The sequence below is a fragment of the Artibeus jamaicensis genome, unplaced genomic scaffold (genome assembly GCF_021234435.1).
Source record: "Artibeus jamaicensis isolate MK-2021 breed Jamaican fruit bat unplaced genomic scaffold, CSHL_Jam_final contig_867, whole genome shotgun sequence".
Lineage (NCBI taxonomy): Eukaryota > Metazoa > Chordata > Mammalia > Chiroptera > Phyllostomidae > Artibeus > Artibeus jamaicensis.
The window spans coordinates 2,039,192-2,060,150 of record NW_026521995.1 but is presented as its reverse complement, the minus strand read 5'-3'; the positions used below and the strand labels follow the sequence as shown (position 1 = coordinate 2,060,150).

The window sequence follows — 20,959 nt, the reverse complement described above, 5'->3', positions numbered from 1 at the left end:
TGCAGCAGTAATTTTGCCCTTTTGGCATCAAAAAGACAATTCACACCATTTAAAATTGCAGTTCTGAATTTACTCTCCGATATCAAAGTATAAGCGATACAGTCCAAAAGATCTACACAGAGGTAAGCTTTCAAAAGGCAGGATTGAGCTGCACAGAGCAACTGCCCCTCCCTTGACTGGCATGCCCGGCAGCTTCCAGCACCTGCCGCTAGGCCCTGGGTTCAGGCCTGTGTGTATTTGGTGGTTGTTAGAAGGATAGTCCCTGTGTGGTGGATGAGGGAACAGGGAAAGAATATTTGTAAATCCTAACATCTGGCTTCAGACCTTCTGCATAAATTAGCTGAGACACACCCAAAAGCCCCTGAGAAATAGTACAATCATTTCCAATTTGGGAAAGGGGATGGAATATTTGAGAAAGTTCAGTAACTCACTTGGAAAGTTATTAAAGCTCATAAACCAAGACCAGTGACAGAGGCAAGAGCTGAACTGAAACTCCTTGATTTCCAGTAGTTGGATTAAAAGTGGCCCCTAAAAACCCACCTCTCTGACGACTCAACATTTGGGCTCTGTGGCTTGTGGGTAGGGGCCAAGCTTTCAGGCAGTGGCATCTATGCCGTTCTAGGTCCTTCACTTTCTACAGTTCATGCTAGTGGGTGTCAGTCCCCAAACTAGGGCAGGTTTAGAACAAAAAAGATTTTCGTCACTAGCCTGTAGTTCTGGACACTTCATTGACTTTTATCTCACAATAGGTAAAATGTCTCTAAAGCTAATGGTGGAAAGGAAACAGAAGTATGTTGAAACACTAGGGTAAACATATTTAAGAAATTAAAACAAAATGATCATTTATTGTTTTTAATATGTAGTTAAATATGACAGCAGTATTACACAAATTGTTCCCTTCTCTGTCTTCTAAGATCCCAAATTTGCTTACTTCAACTGAAAGTGGAAAACAAAATCAAACATGATTTAATCCAGAAACTAGCATTCAACAGAGAGAACACAGGTAACATTTGGCCACCACCCACCCCCAGACCTTTAAAGATGAATGATGTCACCATGGCAGTCAATAGATACACTGGTTTACTTATAAAACCATTACTCAGAAGAAAAAAAAAAAGATTTCCCACATACTGTAAGCAGAACCAGAAGAATTATAGAAAAAACTTGGTTTAAGAAGCTGTGTAAGGGAACCTTTAATGAATTATTGCAATCATAGGACCTCCAGGTAAAAGAGAGATGGCAAACTGATGGGCTGAAAGGAAATACATTCAAACTTAGATAATCATTTTTACAGTGAAAAGAAGCAAGAAGCATGTAGCATCTGAATTATTGAATTTAAACAGTAGATTTCAATAAAGATCACATCTCTTCTGCTACCAGACACCATTAGTGCAAATTCAGATACAGTCATTGTTACATTTGCAGGTTCAGGTACATCAAGCATGAGGTCATTGTGGGGTGTGCAGACGTTATTTTCTGTCTGAGTGCAGCCCCAGAACATCTGATTGACATGGCCAAGGAAACAGACATGATGCCCACAGGACTGGACTAAATGCAAAATACTCAGTTTTCCAAACCCTGTAGTAAATGAAGTTTTGGAAAACTCCTGCAAAATTAATCTTCACCTGAAAGACATGTCCTTGATTTGATGGATGGACTGGCTTTGGAAAAGAGAAACAAACCTGCTATGTGCTGTGCTCATCACCCACACGGTCCTCCCCCCTTGTTTGAGGTTGACTGGGTTCAGAGGGTCAGATTTCCCCCCAGTGTTCTCTCTCAGCAGCACCACCGTGGGCTTTGTGATTCTGACAAAGGCTACAATTATACCCACTTCGAAATGCATTTACAAATATTCTGTGTGCTGGTGCAACTGGCATAAAACACAGACAGCCCCCGGGCGCCCAGCTTCTCCTTTCACACTTCAACATTTCAAATTGCTACAAGCAGAGTTACCAGAAACAGTAGTAAATTCCTGGCATTGGGAGTTCCCATGATCCCAGCTGGCATGCAGAAAAGGCTGTCTCTTTTTCCCTCTGAAAATAGTGTACTTCCCAGGCACTGTCTAAATGCCCCGAATGAGGCAAATGAAAGATTTGTTTTGACCAACCTGTGAAAGACTTTCTCCTCTCAGCTAGGGCCCCTGAGACTTAGTTATAATATATACAAAATATCTGAACAAAAAAATTTAATTTATTTCCCTAAAGTGATTTTAGGGAAATCACTTCTTAGCAAGGGAAGCTCTGATTTTACTTAATGGTATTTTCCAAGTAGCCTGGCGGAGGACATTTAATTTGAGATTTTATCGCCCTGCTACAAATATGACAATCTGAGCATGTTTTTTTTTTTTCAAACACTGTTAAAATGATCACAAAATTCCACTACTATGTCTAGACAATAGTCTTGGAGTCTGTCCTGAGATGGTCAGACTTCACAGAGATCCTGCTATGGTCCACAGTTAAAAGTGCCCTTTCTAGCTTTTCCTTTAAAGAATAATTTTTGTGTGTGTGTGTGGAAGCTATTCTATTTTATTTTTAAGAATTACTTTTTTTAAAAAAATTGCCTGTGTGTTGTGGCTCCCACATGGTCTCTGGTATGAAGAAACCAAAGAATGTGGTTTGCAAGCCACAGTAAGATGAATGGGAAGTCTCTTTTTGGTCATTACCTGATCGTAAATAACCCAGGTCCCTCCAGCAAAAACCTCAGTGATCGGATCAGTGCTATAGAAAAGGAACAGGTGAATGACGGCCAAGTTTTCAACTAATTGGGGGCATCCTTTACTTTCTGTACGTCACATGTTTCTAGCATAACTTGCAGGATTTGTGCCCCAGTATCTGAATGACCCAAATTCGAGCTGGTCCTAATGGAATATTTATGTGCACATTGCTCAGAGGAAGTTGGAAACTCTGCCTGATAGCGTATTTTGATCTTTATTTTTTCTGTGAATCATCCCCATCCACCCACTTTTATGTTTATCTTTCCCCACATACAAACTTCTAAAATTAGTTTCATTCTGTGTGTCTATTCTGTAGGCACAAAAGGCTTATGCTGCACGATGAGTGACATCAATATATTTTTTGGTAATGCTTGGGAAAAGAGAATGTGCTTCAAAATTAACATGTCGTTATCTGCCATTCAACACTTTTCCTGTATTTCATTAGAATATTTTTTTTAGTAATTCTCAAATGTTAATAAATGTTAGAAATTAGAAAATGATGAGTACCAGCATATGATTTGCATTGTTTTTTCCAACCTTTTATTCTGAGTTTAAAGTAACATTGAAGCTTAAAGTGTGAATAATGATCTGGAAATGAACAAGAATTAACATTAAGCAGCAAATGATGATGTATCTCATAAACTACTATGGAGAAATGACTTAAGAAATTCTATAACTTTATTGTCATAATTATCATCTTCTTTTCAATAGTCATGGTGAGAACAGAGGGCACTAAACGGATTAGAAGTTATGAGGCAATAGTTAGGCAATTGCATTACAATTTAAGTTGAAATTGAAGATCCACTTAACTAAAATGTTATGTAGTACCATTTCGTCTGGTATGACAGTAGCAGAGTAGAGAATTATATACACACTTGAGGCCCTCTAAGTTATGGTTTTCTGATTTCTGCGACTGTCTTATGAGAGCTCACTCTGGATGTGCCTGTCAATATTCTATACCCTTTGACTTCGTAATCAGGGCTTTCAATTGTGTATCCACACTAGTGACTTGTAGTAGATAATTATGAGTGCTTTCAAAGTCTGGGTTGGGCTTTTAGCAAAATAATACAAAGAGACCTGATAGGCCAGTGGAGGGGTTGCTGTTAATTGTGGGACAATTCTTAAGAGGCAGGCTTTGTAGAACTTCACCAAGTGTTTTAACTGGTGTAGAAAAGATACAAGTACTAATGGATGGATTCAGAGCTATCCATAGGAAGTCACTAACCCTACAAGAAAACTGACATAAGGCACATCAGATCAGTAGAAACTTTGGCTTGATCTGAAACTTCTAATTTTCAGTTACTTGGGATAGTGAAAAGGTTTTTTCTTTTTTTCCCCATAGAGAGACAATAAAAAAAAATCAGTATCAGAAATAGAAAACTCACCAGATATACTTAAAATTAGAAGCACCAAGCTTTGGCTTCTCTGCACATTTTGAATGTAAAGATGAAGGAACAAGATTTGCAGATGTGTGATGTGACCAGATGAAAACTCCTTAAAGCAGTCTCTGAGACTGAAGTTTTGTGAAACCAAGCCCACAAACTGAAGCAAACACCACCGCAGCTGCTACTGCAGCAAACCAAACTGCCCAACAGCCTTATCTCTAGCTACCAAAAAGTCAATTCCCAAGTGTCCAGAGATTACCAATCTTTCCATCTTTGCTCAGTAAATTTGTAGAACTGGAAGATGGAGCAATAGATAAGGGTGATTCTGGAATGTGACTGAATTAGTGACTTACAATCCCTTTTAATGCAAAGAGTTTATGGTTCCAGTCCTATTGTAAATAAAAACCTACCTATGATAAAAATGAAGCTCACTAGCTAATCCAATAGATTTTCAAATCCCACCCTAGGGGATATTAGTTGTCACAACTAGATTGTGTGTGTGTAAGAAAGAGAAACAGACAGAAAGAGAGAGAGAGAGAGAGAGCGAGAGAGCGCGCTTCTGGCATACAGTTAACAGAACTAGTAGAAACTTGGAAACAGCCGAATGCACAGGGCAGCTTGCAGCCCCACTGCCCAACAAAGAACAGTGGGCTCCAAAATGTCAGTAGTGCTGAGGCTGAGAACACCCGAGACAGTCTAATAAATGACACACAGCCACACACACCTAAAGTGCAAATGCTTCTTTGATCCACTGGTGCTTCTGGAATACCTTAAAATTATAAGGTTAATAATTCACAAAGGCACAACAGAAATATTGGTGCAAAAAGTGAACTATTATATTTAGTCAAAAAAGAATTCAAGTGGCCTGAAAAGTCCTCCAGGGTCTGGGACAACTTTGAGTGAGTAACTTTTCTCATCAATGATATTAAGAAGTCATTTGAAATAGAGCAAACAGCACAGATGTGTGTGCATTGATGTACCACGTTCCAGAAACATTCTTTGGGAAAATTCTTGATAGTTCCTTATCTAAATAAAATAGAAAATTGGGATTGGAAATCAGATAGGGTAACAGTATTGACTGCACCTACTTGCCAACTTGTGTTTGGGGATTCACCATACTACAATTATCAGTGGCATGTCTGATCTCTCACTATTTGTATTTATTACTATACTCATATACTACAAGATCTAGTACAGGAGCTTGGTTCCTGGAGGTGCTCAATAAATGTTTGAATGGCTGAATGAATAAACAGTTACAGGAATGAATCAAAGTGCTCTGTAAAGTGTAAAGTGCTTTGCAAACACAATGGAATATTACTATATATGTGATGGGTAATCCCACAGAGCTCATATTTGCTTAACAAAACCTTTTTAGGGCAATAACGTTTAGATAGTTTAAGAAGCGAATAAACACCCTGTAATAACTAGAACTTGAAATCACTGGTGATTAAAGAATGGCACCATTACTGAGGCAGCAGTAGGACAGAGGAAGACTGGTCCCCTGTCCCGCAAGACAGAGCAGTCAGGCGTACTGCGAACAAAGCTGGCTCTGAGATGGACTGTGCCTGCTTGGCTGGCCTGCTGTGCTGACAAAGGGGTGTAGGCAGGAGAATGAGAATAGAAATAACCTGATAGGACTGTTCAAGACCCACTTCAGACAATGGGGAAATTACTTTTCTCAGCAGGCCTCAGTTTTCTGACCTGTGAAAACAAGAAGTTGAATGAGATGACGTCCCATGATTCTGGTGTACAGATGCCGAAGCCCAAAGTCGGGGTAGGGATGAGAAAGAAAAACCAGAGCAACTCTTAGAAATTAGTGGAGCACGACACAATAAAATACCTGAAAAATGTCTGATGGAATGCAAAGTAAAGTAAGATTTCACAGGGGGAAGAAATCATAACCACAGGCTCTACTTTTCAGTGAGTCTTATTTAAATATTCATTTCTTATCATGGAACGGGAGCGTCTTGAACTACAACATGGCTTCTCGCAGAAGTTTTCCTCAGATGTACAACAGACCCTAGGGGCATCACTAAATTTATATTCTTTTAGAATGAGGAAATAACATAAAGAATTTTTTTGCCCAAACTTAATATATTATACTAACCCAAGAATATATATTATCTGTATATTAGCATAATTTAAATTAATTTTATTCATTTTGTATAGTCTTCATTTGCAATTTTTTACAATTAAGATTAAGTTTCACACATTTATATTTTAATGTGACAGCCCCTTACATTTGTGTTACAGGGATAAACTAAATATTTAAAGGTACTTGTGTTTGAGGTATTTCCTTCTAAAGAGAAGCAGCTGGTCAGCTTCTGGGTCTCCCTTTGCTGTGGAGAATAAACTGGAGAATCAGAAGAAACTGGAGAGGCTAAGTGACTACATAGTAAAGAACAGAGCCAGTGGAAGGGTGAACACAGGGGACTTCGGTGTGGGAGAGGACAGGCAGCTGGGAGGGATGTCACGCAGATGGAACAGAAACACAAAATGCTGAGGTGAGGAAAAAGAAACTTAGGCGGTTTTGCTGTTTGGTTAGAATGTATTCTGTTTTGGCATTTTCTCAAGAAATGTGTTTGATCTGATTGTCTTTGAATGCTGTGTGGATTGGTGGACACTTTTTCCTCTGGATACAAATGGTGCTGGTACTGCACCAGGAGCTGTGCTTTATTCGGGTTGCACGACGTCAGGCTTTAAAAGTCAGTACACCTTTCCATTTAGTCAATGTGTATAATAATAATATTGAAAGGAATATAAAATAAAAATGGTTTTATTTTCTCAGAGTGCAAACTGCAACTCATGGAGATTAAAGTGAATCTGTCAAAATAACAGTGGAAACTCAAAGCTGGGTCAGCTGTCTTCTTTTCAGGATTCCATTGTGCCTTTCTGAGATCAAAATTTTTAGATACAGCCAAGAACTACTAAATCTTCTCTTTTTCCACCTTTTCCTTTCTCTTCAAGAAGAGGGAAATGAACCGAAAGACTTATATAGTACCACTTAATAAAATTTTCTGTGATGATGGGAATGTTCTGTGTTGTCCAATGTGGTAGCCACAAGCCACATGTGGCTACTAAGCGCTTGAATCTGGCTAGTTTGACTGAAGAACTGAATTTTATTCAATGTTAATGAATTCAGATTTAAATAACTATTTGGCTAGTGGATATAACATTGGACACCCTAGCTCTAGAAGCTACACGTGACAGGTTATCAAATGCCCTACATATCTCAAACTAAAATAATAATTGGGGGTTAATTGTAGGTTATTGTTTATCTTTAGTTGTCTATTTATTAGTATATCCTGAAGTACAATCCTTCATAAACAAACCAACACTGTGGTCACAGATCTCATTGGCTTAAGATATTTTTCTTGACTTTTAATACCTTTATCTAATCATTGAATGTAGTTTTTACAAATAACTAAGATGAAATAGCTAACTTCCTGTATAGAACTATTTACCTGGTTTCTCCAGAAGTTTGTATGTGGTACCTTGCTAGTCTCAATTTTTAAAATTGTTATTCTCTCTCTCTATTCATAGTTTATTATGCAATTCAATATACAGATGTGCTCTTTCTAGTACATAATATATGTAAAGTTCAAAGCATCAGCATCTATTCTGAATTCCCAGAAACACTGTGTATGCTTGCTCTTCTTTTTCAGTAAATGGGCACCAAGAACAAAACAAGAGATGCATAAAATGAAATGAAAGCTTCATGAGAAAAGGGATTCAGCCAGCCTTTCCCTTACTACTAAAAGATTCATATACAGTAGAAACATCTTACTACCTTTAACTCCTCGTTATGTTAGGAAGCTTTCCCACACTTCAGCAGCCCTTTTCCTCCCAGAAAGTTGTCCCCACCACTTGGTGATTTAGTTCACTGAACAATTCAGAGGCTTTTATGTTTTTCTACAAAATTGCCAATTTTTTTGAATCAAAAGGGGAAGATGGGAGGGAATAAAGATAACATTACTGCTTCAAAGAATTGTGTAAGAAGTTGGATATATAGGCAGGATTCACATAACTGTCACTCAACTGCCATTAGAAGCCACACCTATCACAAGAGCTAGTGAAAGAAGCATCATCTTATCCTAAAAGGAATCGTCTATGTGTCCTTTATGTCTTTGTAAAATACCAGTTGCACCAGTTACATTGGCAAGTCATTTTCGGCAGGTCATTGGCAAGGTTACCTCTATCTGATCAAACCTATTCCACAAAAAAGCAAGTTGGGATATTTCATACAAACTGAACGAAGCTACAGCAGAGAGATTGTCATCACATCCTTGAATCACCTTGCTTGTCATCTTTTTCTTGAAATTATTAACTAAGTAGATTAGGGAAATAATTACCACCTTCACCAGGTACTTAAAAATGTAAAGCAAAATATATGTGATGGAAAATGGCACTAGTTTGTTAGACAAGTGTGAATATACATATGATACTGTTAGTAACCTGATGTCATTCACTGTAGACACTGTGTAGAGATGCTAATCTGTTAGTAAAGTGCTGTTGAAGACATCTCTGCTTCTTAATACCCGAATCTGCAAATGGTAGACACTGTACGCTACAAAAACCAACAGCTTCTTGGCGCAGGATGTAAGTTTCATGGGTTAAGATGTTGGTGAAATTGTACACATAGTACCTGAATTTTCAACTTTAGGAGCTTGGTATATATATTAACCACTTTCCTCCTCAAACGATTTTCTTTTCTATCTTCGTTCAGGGGGAAATTTCAAAATCTGGATATTCATGATAGGGCAAATGATGGCTCCATGTAAGGAGCTTTTGGCATCTGCTCTGTTTAGCCGGGGAGGGAAGGGATTGATGTAAATGAAAGGGTGGCTCAAATAGGCAGGAGAACGCTCTGCACTGCAACCAATTGAGCCACTTTTGCTAAGTGACATAAAAATACTCTAATATTAAGGATTATTTTACAACTCTATGGAAGTATGCAGTAACACACCTTGCATTTGTTTTGTCTTGATGACAAAATGCACTCTTAAGAGTCACAAGAGCCTGCCTTGTGTTAGTTATAAACAAAAATATATTTATATATATATTTATGTAACTACTATGTGCTTTAAAGAAAATTACTGGATGATTCAGCAGGGTTCCTTCCTTCCTTTTATCACCAGGGATATGCTGACTTGAATGGCTTCTTCAAAAGGAATCGACAATGCAATGGGCCTTTAGTACTGAAATGGCAAAAAGTAAAAAAATACCCATAGACTTAGAATCTCTTAACATTATTGTTTCAAAAATGATTACAGAGCTACTCATCCTTTTGTTTCCTTTGGCCAAGAGCAATTGTGGCTTCATAGGACTTCATGTTTCGTAAAACAAATCCGAAGTTTTATTCTGAGGAGCGAGACTGGAAAGCCTCATTTGCTGCTCTCTCTTTCCTGAACCTTGGCTAAAGGTTTGAAAATTCTGTCCCAGATCACAGAAAGGGCATTCATTAACAAGAAAGGGGGAAGCAAAGTTTAAACTTCCTGTGCAGATAAAAGATTCATCCTATAAAGTAATGAATTTGTTGGAACAGGTAGATCTAGACCGGAAAACCATGATCCTTTGGCCACACGGCTGATGAAAAAAGATAGAAAATGTCTTATTTTGTGTTTGTTTTTGCTCCCGCATGAACTATTTTTCTCAGCAGTCTTGAAACATTCATCATTGCTCTTTTGAGTGAAAGGGTTCAGGCTTTGCAACACAGTTATCTTTGAGACATCGGAGAAGAATATTTGAACCAAAGGTATAGATCCCTTGTGAACTAAAGTTGTGTTATTAGTATTTTTTTCTCGATCCCTTTACAACCCTGCACCTAAGCCAAGGGCACTGTAATCTTGTCATAATTCTGATAAGTCCACGTGAGATGTTCTGAGTGAACTATAGATGCCACTAGGGAATTCTACGTTCAGTGGGAAATAGTATCTTGTGTAAGTTTTAATTTTCTTGTACCCTTCCTGGGTGGGGCTTGTCCAAAAATTTTGTTTTCTTCAGGTTACAGCAGCTTAGGGCTCCTTTGTGTGTGTGTGTGTGTTTGTCTGAATGGTATAGGCAAAATTTAGTCTTAACACCTGTAAGCCAGCACTGGTGCTGTTCTGTCCTAGAAATCTTAGCACTGCTCTGATACAATAAAACCTTCCTTCTCTCCCATTGGTTCAACTTCCGCATAGGCAGGATGGCCAGAGCCTCTTCGAAACTTCATCGCAGGCCATCTGCTCGGGCGTCTCTAAAAGAGAAAATGAAAAAATAATAAACACCAGGGTGATGATGTCATCAGAAGAAAACTATATCTGTCCCACCACAGTTGGAATTACACACCCACACAGCCCCAGGCCTGGCTGCCCATTGTGGCATTCTCAGCGCCTCTTAGGTGACAGTCCATTTGCCACACCTGCCCCTGGGGGATTGAACTTCTCAAAGGCAAGCTTTATGGCTTATGCATGTTTATGTCCTAAAGACTCCGTACATACCCAAATAGTACTGGGCAAAAATGAACTGTAATAAAAAAAGTCTTTTTAATATGCCGCTGCTGGCTCTTTTCTCTAGGATGTCAATAGTGACATCACTTACCTCTATTCATGAATTCACTCAAAATGTAAGACCATGAAATTCTGCAGGGTACTTAGAGGTATATTTCAAATGAAGTGCTAGATTTTTCTAGCGAATAAACTAAAAGAACAATCACTTAATATCTTAAGAAACTATTTGTTAAGCTGAGACTTTACATATATGACTTTTGTGCCTTGAAATTAAAAGCTGTCATGCCCTGAAAACTGAATCTAACATCAGAGGGTGCAAACCAGCTTGACCCTATAAACCAAATAACTGCACATATAGACACAAGTCCTAAAATGCAGGTTATCTGCATCAGCAGAGGAGTGCCTTTGTCCCTGGCATGCCCTCCATCCAACAAGCCCCCAGTGATTTACAAAAGAAGTGAATCATCAAGTTATGGTACCAGACACACTAACATGCACTTCACGGTCATAATGACACTAGAAACTGTTATTCTATTGATTAGACTGCCTACGGTTTTGAAGTAAATAAGGTATTAAGTATTGAAGGAAGTTTATTTGTATCTAAAGAATTTTAAAGTGAAAAAATGTGAAATATCAGTGTAGATACCCTGGTATTTGGCCACTTTCTAGATTTGCTAATTACATTCCAGTGTCAACGATTATTGGCTGTAGAAGAATTTTCCAATCAGGTAGGAATGAGCATTAGCCCTACTTTCTGAAAAAAAAAAAATACCAATCAAGGTAATTACATTCTGCCTTCTAATAACATCATGTGCTGTCTATATAATATTATGTGGTCAGAATACTTTATATGTAATAGCTAATTAAGTCCCATGAGGTAAGTGGAACTGAATTATCCTTATTTTCCAAGAGAACAGGTTAAAACTAAGAGCTAGGCAGCAAAATAGTGTGTCTGTTGGAACCGAAAAAATCATCATCAATAGAAATATACAGCACCTCTCAGGAGACAGACCTGTAGCCCATGCTCACTCCTGTTTGTGGAAAAACACCAACATGCCACTGTACTCACTATTTATAACCCCCACTCTGGTTTTAGTGACTCTACAAGGGGGATTCTGAAGCCACAACGGCCCTAGGCCTTCTCTGAGTCAAGAGAAGCTCCGAATCCCTGCCTTTATAAGGCCCACCTGGGCTGCGGGTCCGAGCTGGTGAGTGTGGCCCTGTGGACCAGCACCAGCACAGCCCAGCACGTAAAGACATTGTGCTATAGGTGATTTTTCATTAGCAAGAGGCACAGATAACAAGAAGATTGATGATGATGCTTGTGAAAATTATATTTTGTTAAGTTCTCACAGTATTTCCTGCTTATTAGGCATCTTACATAGAGGATCTCATTTGATCTGTACAACCCAGTAGCTTTTGCTCAAACCTGTGAAGTTGGCAACTGGCAGAGCCAAGATTTAACACAACGTTTATCATTTCCAAAGTTCATTTTCCCCACTGTAGAACTAGTTCTTAAAAGTCAGTGGGTTATGTATAGCTCATCTGAAATTTGTGAGCGTAGTTCCATTTTTATTTCATTCTTAAAACTGTAACATTATCAGCAACTTCAGTATTCTGTTAGTATGTCAGAAATACTAAGTTAATAATTCTTAGTTGGAAAGACTGCAGGATTAATGATAATGCTTACGTACCTGGCAAGCTCATCATAGAAGTTCTCAACATAAAGTACAAACATGTGGACAGTGAAGCTTCCTCTGTTAACACAATACTAACTTATTTTCTGAATTAATTACATAGCCTTACAAAATTCTCCTGATTTTTTTATTATTCATTGTAGAAAAGACATAGAACAACATTGAAAATCACTAGAGATCCCAGCACTCACAATTTGGTTCAACTATCGGCATATACCACTCATGCGCACTTCTAGGAACACGAAACCACTGCACATGTTTTAAGAGCTCCTTTACTTTCCACTTAAGTACACACAGAAAAATATTCATGAACAAAATTATTTTCAATGTCTATAGAGTATATTGTTTATCATTAAATCATGATTTATATAGTCAACAATATTTGAGGTAGTTTTCCAAATATTTTGACAACATAAATAATGCTACATTGAATATCTTTGCTGTTCACCTGATAAGCATATCTCTTATTAGTTCCTTTTATAAACTCTCAGAAGTGAAATTACTGGGGGCAAAGAGAATGCACAAATTATTTATAAAACACCTGAATATCTAGTAAGGTGCTAGATGTTGTTTTGAAGGACATATGACCAAAGAAATATAGTTTCTGGTTCATACAGAAGATAAAAATCATTTTGGGGGAAAGTGATTTTCAATGTAGGTTGGAAAGGTGAGGAAAATATGGGAAAGCAAAATTTGATATAGGTTTCAAATAAACATTCTGTAGTTGAACAAAATAGAACAGATATAATCTAGCTACAAAAATTATTCAATATTACTCTTTTATTTGTGCCTAGCTTAAAAAAAGGAGCTTTTCAATAATAGTATCTTAAAATTCATAATGGATTCTAACAAATTCATACAACTGCAACTGCAGTTTTAAACATTTGGTCTAATTTTACATACTTTTACATTTCCTTGATATCTCCATCTTAGCCCTAAGGATACCAAACAAAGAACAATAACTTTTCCAAAATTATGCTTGCTTTCTAGAATACTTTCGTGAATCATACAAATCAACTATATGTGATCTTTAAATCACCTGATTTCTTTGAACCTTTGTCTCCTCATTTGTAAAGTATTATTTAAGGGTTTGTCCTCTAAACTTGTATGATTCTTGTACCTGCTTGCCCGAGATCATTGACTTTAGTGTTGTGGAAAAAATAATGATTACAAATTTTTCTGTATGGTGCTGCTTCTTCTGATTGTTATCCCTCCTGCTTCTCTCCACAAACTTTTAAGATTCCTAAATTTAAGGGAAATTTATATAAATTAGTCCTAACTGAAATTGCTCTTCTATGTTGATCTTCAGGTGTTTAAAGATTTTTCTTTTTCCTTTTTTTTGGTGCCTGCAGTGATTTACACAATAAAACACATCTAGATGAAGGTAAGAATAAAGGAAAGGAAGAGAATCAACATTTTTTCTCCATAAGAGTCTGTTAACAACTTCTGATTTTCTTATAAATGACAATAATGGGGGCTGCCCTATGACAGTGAAGGAACGACTGAATATTTGGTTCTTATAGAAGACTCTTTAATGTTGATGCAATGATGTGAGGCATCTATCCCATGGACAGAAGGATCTAGAAACCTGGGGTCTGGCTCTGGCATGAACTGCTAATCAAATTACTGCAGAACCTGATAGGGGCACAGGATGAGTTTCTTACAGAGCAGGACATGTGCTGAAATTGAAAAACCCAAACCAGAATGTAGTATAATTTATTACAGAGGTTCAGGAAATAATGCCTTAAAACATTAGTGGGTGTAATGCGTGGGTAATCTCTAATTTCATGTCGGAGAGTTATTTACGTGATTAATCATGTTAGAAAGTCGATGTTCACATTGCTATGTCAGCACTGGAGTGGGCTGTGCAATCAGGTATTCTCCCTAATTACTCCTCCATACTCTTAATTGAACAGTCACCCAAATCTATCTCTATGGTTGGTGGCAAGATAATTAGCTGACATATCCGTAAACAAATCTGCAGGGTACCCTCAGTTAGCAGTGTACACAAAACTGCAGCTGGAGGCTTCTCAGGCAGTGAAGCAGACAGTGCTTTTTGTTGGGTTAGATGAGCTTTGAAAGGAAGTTACTAGGCATGAGTGTAAAGAAAAGGCACCAATTTTGAAATTCAAAGCCCAGCTGGAAGACACCTGTGGTGCATGAGGGCACTTGACAAGCAGTTGGCTGGAGACTTCTGGTGTTTTTGTGCTTTCTTCAATTAACACTGGGAAAGTGGAAAGAAGCTGGACTCAGAAGACTTACAGGGCATCTGTCAATTCCCAGCATCGGACTTAGACAAAGTCACATGTTTTCTTTGTTACTCAGTTTCTCCATTTGAAAAATGAAGTGAATTAGATTATAATTTTTTAAACTTTTCTTTTTTTCATTAAAAAATGTTTAAGTCACAGACCCTTCGTTCCAATGAAATCTGACCTTGCAGCCCAAATAGGATTGCATAGTCGGTCTCCCTTCATTGTGACGGAGGAGCCCCTACAACACACTCTCTCTGGGCTGTGAGTGCGCCTGCAGACCCTGTACCTTCCCAAAGCATGTTTCTGGGAACTACAGAACTAAACCTGTGTTTCTCAAGCTTGACTGTGCATACAAATCACAAGGGATCTTGTTAAAATGCACAAGCTGACTCATTATTAGGTGTGGGGGGAGGTTGGGACTCTGCATTTCAAACAAGGCCCTGGTGATACTGTTGCTGCTGGTCCATACTACACTCTCTGAAGAGCAAGGATGGGCGATTTGTCTACGGTCTCTTCAAAGAGTGAAAGGTACAGTAGTGAACTTTGACCTTCCTTGTGTCTCCTGTGGACCTTCATGGCAACTGAGCACATGTAGTATACCGGGTTAATGCTTGTGTTTTTAGCTTTGATAAAGTTTATTCATGAAAAGGGATTTTTCCTCTTATACCTTTAAATATCAATTATTCTCTAGTATCCTTATTCTATGTTGACAGTTATTTCAGTCTTAACAAGATGTCTGTCTGGGGTGCCAGATTTAGCAAAATACAGAACACCAATTACCTTTGAACTTCAAGTAAACAATGAGTAATTTTTTAAAACTATAATACATAGGACATACTGGTACTAAAATTTACTCATTTTGAATTTGAAATTCAAATTTATCTGGTGTTCTATATTTTATTTGACAATCTTATCAATTGGGACATACAATGTTTTGGGGTCCTGGCCAAGGCAAACTTGCAATGTAATTAAAACAAACTACTCCTCTCTCTTTGTGGTTCTGCCACTTTGCCTCATAAATTGTAGTTCTCTTTTTCCTTAAAAAGAGTAATTCAAATGGACTCATCTGTCTTGTGGAGTGTCCAGGAATTCCAAGCAATAACTCACATGCAAAGAAACCTGGGTGTTCCTTTATGCATTTCTGCTCATCTGATATTGGTTGCTCTTCTCCATGTGGAAGTTGTCTGACTGTCCGCTCTCTTGGCCTCTAGTTACTACTTGTCATTGCTATGTTGCCTTCATTCTAGAACTGCCCTGGTATGATCTTTAAGAATCAGTTACAATAACCAGAGTTGGTACATGTCTGAGATGAATATTGTCCCAAAGCCTGTAGAGAATGCCTATAAACTGGAATTAACAAAACCATCATGATTTATGTGATTTTCTGAAAGTTAAAATATTCTCCAAACAAAAATTAAGTGGTTCTCCACTGGCTGCTAAGTACAAATTCTTTTTTTTTTAAAAATATACTTTCTATTTATTCAACTCATATCATTTTATTTTATTTTATTTTTAAAGATTTTATTTATCTTTAGAAGGGAAGGGAAGGAGAGAGGGAGAGAAACATCAATGTATGGTTGCCTTTCATGCGTCCCCTGCTGGGAATTGGCCTGCAGGGAGCTGGTCTGCAACCCAGGCATGTGCCCTGACTGGGAATCGAACCGCGATTGTCTGGTTCGCAGGCTCGTGCTCAATCCACTGAGCTACACCAGCCAGGGTTTAAGTACAAATTCTTTAATGTGTGAAAAAACATCTTTTTGGGGAGGGGAGAAACATCTTTAAATCACATATTTCAAACATTCAATATCCATTATTTTCTTTCATAGCCTTTCATTCATGGTGGTTCTCAGACCTGACTGAAAATAATATCACCTGGGGAGATACAAAGAACAACAGAATACTGACGCTGACACCCATCTTAGCCAACTGATTCAGGATGTCTGGTTGTGGACTGTGCAGGTGTATTTTTTAAAAAGTCTTCAGGTTGGTCCAATGCACAGGGACAGTTGAGAGCCACTGTCAAACCACATTTCTCTTGGTTCCATCTCTGTGTCCCAAATGCCCCATTCTGAGCCTCTGCCTGTGTTTATTGCCCTCGCCTGGATTCCTACTTACTTCGTCATGTTTACTAATTCAAACACTATCCATTTCATCTTATTTCCAAGAAAGCTTTCTGGCTTTTCAACTATAGATTAGAAGTAACTTTCATTTCCCTGCACTGTCTCAGATGGGTCCTGGCAGTGTTTCCATACCCCCGGTCCCATTTTAGAACACACTGTGTTTGTGTAAGCGGCACATACCTATGACGGCGTCTGTCTATGGCCTGCAGTCAAATGCCATATTCTGTTTGACTCTGAATTTGTCATGGCAGTGGTGCACTGAAGCTATGTGACATGTGGAGAAAGCCCATTTTGTACCCTTTGCCTGCACTGTAAGACAGCACTACTTTTGGTAATAATCATAAAAATGAATAGTAATAATGACCAGAAAAGAAATGAAGACAGAAAAAAATAATGACCAGAAAATAAATTCTTCCTGTTTTGCACTTAATAGGTTATAACCATGCCAGTAAAAAACATTATAAATAAAAAAATTACCATACAAAAAAGAAGTAGAATGAATTAACATAATTTTGAAAAAAAGGTAAAAAAGATGCCGAATGGATGAACTCCAGAAGGATCACAGAATGCCTTGCTCTTTGCAAAAATAGAGTTGAAGTACCTTCTAATTGTAGTCGGTCTTGTTTCTTCATCTTTACAACCACGATGCTCCCATTCTTTATCTTAAATCTACTGTTTCAACACAGATATATGTAGTACCATATGGCCTAAAGTAACCACTGAGCCTAAAACAAGTGGGCAGGATTCCAGACTCTTCATGAACTCATTCTCTAAATGAATACATACAGCCGAATCTATTGTCAGGGCCAAGTGTGTAATGGGAGTTCTCTGACTTAACTTCCACTCAGAAGACAATGTTTACTGAAGGCTAAGTAACAAAATTGTGCTAAGCTGGAGTTTACATATGTATTGTCAGTCAGATTTAACAGTAACTGCATCAACTTTTTAGAACTTAGATCAGCACAACTGCTCTGTGTAGAATTTCTGGTACATTATGGTAATGAAACCCTAACCTTAAAGTAGACAGTTTTACTAACATTTTACCACTTTCTACAAACAGTATACTCCCTTATTACCTGCACTTGGGGCAGATAGCTCCCAGGGTCCTGCCCTTGGTTTCCTATTGACCTACCACGTCTAGCAAAGTGCTGTGCACAAGGAGACTCACAGTAAGTGTTTGTGTTGAATTTCACAGAACTTCTTCTGTGGTTTATGCCCAACAATGGCCATAGTATCCAGATTCTTGAGTGCTGAGCTATCCGCTTGACTTTCTATTTTCCTCTTTTGACTTCAGTCCATTACTGGTTACTTTGTAACATAAAATGTCTGATGATAGCCACTATTAGCGTATTTATATGGGAATAACTGCACTAGGTCAGCTGATAAAGTTTCTATTTATATACCTAGATAACAAAACACAGTACTGAACTTAAAGTACTTTAAAGGCATTTAAAGTATGTTTAGGTAAAATAAGATATTTCCATACAAATGCCTGAACAGGAGCTAGCCAGCAGTACAAACTAAAAACATGCAGACAAAAGATTTGATTGCTCAATATAATGTCAAGTATCTGCTGAAAGCATTTGAAAATAAATGCTATGAGCTTTGAGAAAAGAGACCTTCATTGGGACTCAAGTCATCAGAAATAATTTCTGGGCAGACTGGCTATAAAGACAAATGGCAGAATGCAACTCCCCATCACTGCAGCCTTGATGTTATTTGTAGGATTCATTCCAGGTTTTTTTAAAATTATATTTTACTGATTATGCTATTACAGTTGTCCCAATTTCTCCCCTCAGCACACTCCACCCAGCACACTCCACTCCCTCTGGCAATCCTCACACCATTGTTCACGTCCATGGATTCTGGGTGTAAATTCTTTGGCTACTCCATTTCCTATACTGTACTTTACATCCTCATGGATATTCTGTAACTACCTATTTGTACTTCTTAATCCCCTCACCTCTTCACCCAATTCACCCACACTGCCTCCCATCTAGCAACCATCAAAACACTATCTTTTCCCATGATTCTGTCTGTTCTTCCTGTTCGCTTGTTTTTAGATTCAATTGTTGATAGATATGTATTTATTGCTGTTTTATTGTTCATAGTTTTGACCCTCTTCTTTTATTTAACTAAGTCTCTTTAACATTTCATATAATAATGGTTTGGTGATGATGAACTCCTTTAGTTTTTTTCTTGTCTGGGAAGCTCTTTATCTGCCCTTTGATTCTAAATGATAGCTTTGCTGGGTAGAGCAATCTTGGCTGTAGGTCCCTGTTTTTCATGACTGTGATTATTTCTTGCCAATCCCTTCTAGCCTGCAAATTTTCTTTGGAGAAATCAGCTGACAGTCTTACGGGAACTTCCCTGTAGGTAACTAACTGCTTTTAAGAATCTCTTTATCTTTAATCTTTGGCATTTTAATTACGGTATGTCTTAGAGTGGGCCTCCTTGAATCCATCTTGTTTGAGACTCTGTGCTTCTTGGACTTGCATGTCTATTTTTCTCACTAAATTAGGGAAGTGTTCTTTCATTATTTGTCCAAATAGATTTTCAATTTCTTGTTCCTTCCCTTCTCTTTCTGGCACCCTCATGATATAAATGGTGAAACATTTGAAGTTATAACAGACTGCTTAAACTATCCTCATTTTTTGTATTCTTTTTTTTTCTTGTTGTTCTGCATGGTTGTTTTTTGTTTCCTTATGTTCCAAGTCACTGATTTGATTCTTGGCTTCATTCACTCTACTGCTGTTTTCTTGTAAATTGTTCTTTATTTCAATTAGTGTATCCTTCATTTCTGATTGGATATTTTTTATGCTGCCGAGGTCCTCATTAAGTTCCTTGGGCATCCTTATAACCAGTGTTTTGAATTCTCCATCTGGTAGATGGCTTATCTCCATTTTGTTTAGTTCTTTTCCTGGAGTTTTGAACTGTTCTTTCATTTGGACCATGTTTCTTTGTCTCCTCATTTTGGCAGCCTCCCTGTGTTTGTTTCTGTGTATTAGACAGAGCTGCTATGAGTCTCTATCTCGGTAGTGTGGCCTAATGTAGTAGGTGTCCTGTAAGGTTCAGTGTCACAGCCTCTCCTATCATCCAAATAGGCACTTGAGGTGTGCCCTTAGGTGGGCTAAGTACACCATTCTCTTATAGTTGAACCTTGTTACTGTTGGCAGGTCAATGGGAGGGATTTACCCAGGCTAGCCGGCTGTAAGGATGGGCTATGACCACTGACTATCAACTTCCGCCCTCTGTGGATAAGTGGTGCAGGGGTAGGGTGGTGGAACTCCAACATGATATGTAGTTTTCCAATGGGTGCACAGGCTCTGGGGTTTCCCAGGTGGTGCAGCCCAAGGTCAGCCCAAGGTCAGCCCCTACCAGTGCTTTGCCCCAGGCACTCTGCCTGAGCTATAAAGGAATCTGAGATGGCTGCTACTTATGCTGGGCTTAGAGATTCCCAGGCAAAGCCAAGCTGTGAATTTAGGATGGCTGCTGCTGGTACTGGGCCCGGTGCCACTTAGTAAGAGGTGTGGGAACTGGGAGTGCAGTGAAGCTGACTATTGCTTATTTGAAAGGATTTAGGAAGTTTAAAGCATGAGCCAAGACCACCCATTCATATGAAAAAGCCACAGTCAACTGCTGTAAGTTGGGTGGGACAGAGCCTCAGGGGAACTCCCAGGAAAGGCAACCTGTGTTAGCCAGGTTGGCTGAGTCTCAGAAATGCCACCTGCCTGCTGGCTCTGTGGGCGGAGGATTCAGAAAAGGGACAGTGGCTTGTGCCCACCTTTCTGTCTGGGAGGAAGCTGTCCCCAGCTCTTGCCTTGATACCAGACACTTCAGTTCCACCCTGTGTGCCACTGGTGACTTTCAAGCTGCTATCCCAGTGCTGGAGCTCAGAGGGAATGATTCTGAGTAAGTCTGTGTTTGGGTTCTTTAAGAGGAACTGTTTGGGACTCCGGAAGTATTTTCCACTGGGTCAATCCCTGCTGGTTTTGGCAGTCAGAAGTTATGAGGACTTACCTTCCTGGCACTGGAACCCTGGGCTGTGGGGCCTGGTGTAGGGCTGCAACTCTTTGCTCCCAAGATATCCCTCCTAAATTTTTATCCTCCACATGTAGGTGAGGGAGCAGCCCATTCCATGTCTATGCCTCTCCTACCAGTTGGGATGGATGTGGTTTCTTTAATGCTGTAGTTGTCAGACTTCCATTCAACTTAATTTCTGATGGTTCTGAGTGATGGCTGTTCTACAACTTAGTTGTAATTTTTACGTGGTTGTGCGAGAAGGTGAGTTGTGTTTATCTATG

The 20,959-nt window shown here is 38.7% G+C and overlaps 1 protein-coding gene across 2 annotated transcripts in view; it reads right to left on the bottom strand.

The window, feature by feature from the left end:
* Positions 1–1,168: 1,168 nt before the first annotated feature.
* The window catches only part of PLXDC2 (plexin domain containing 2), a 416,215-nt gene continuing 396,424 nt past the window's right edge, over positions 1,169–20,959 (bottom strand). For both annotated transcript variants that reach the window (XM_037147415.2, XM_053654762.1), the window contains one exon: positions 1,169–10,333. In XM_037147415.2, the coding sequence (XP_037003310.2) occupies positions 10,217–10,333 (117 nt within the window). In that variant the 3' untranslated portion in view covers positions 1,169–10,216. The remainder of the gene's footprint in view (positions 10,334–20,959) is intronic.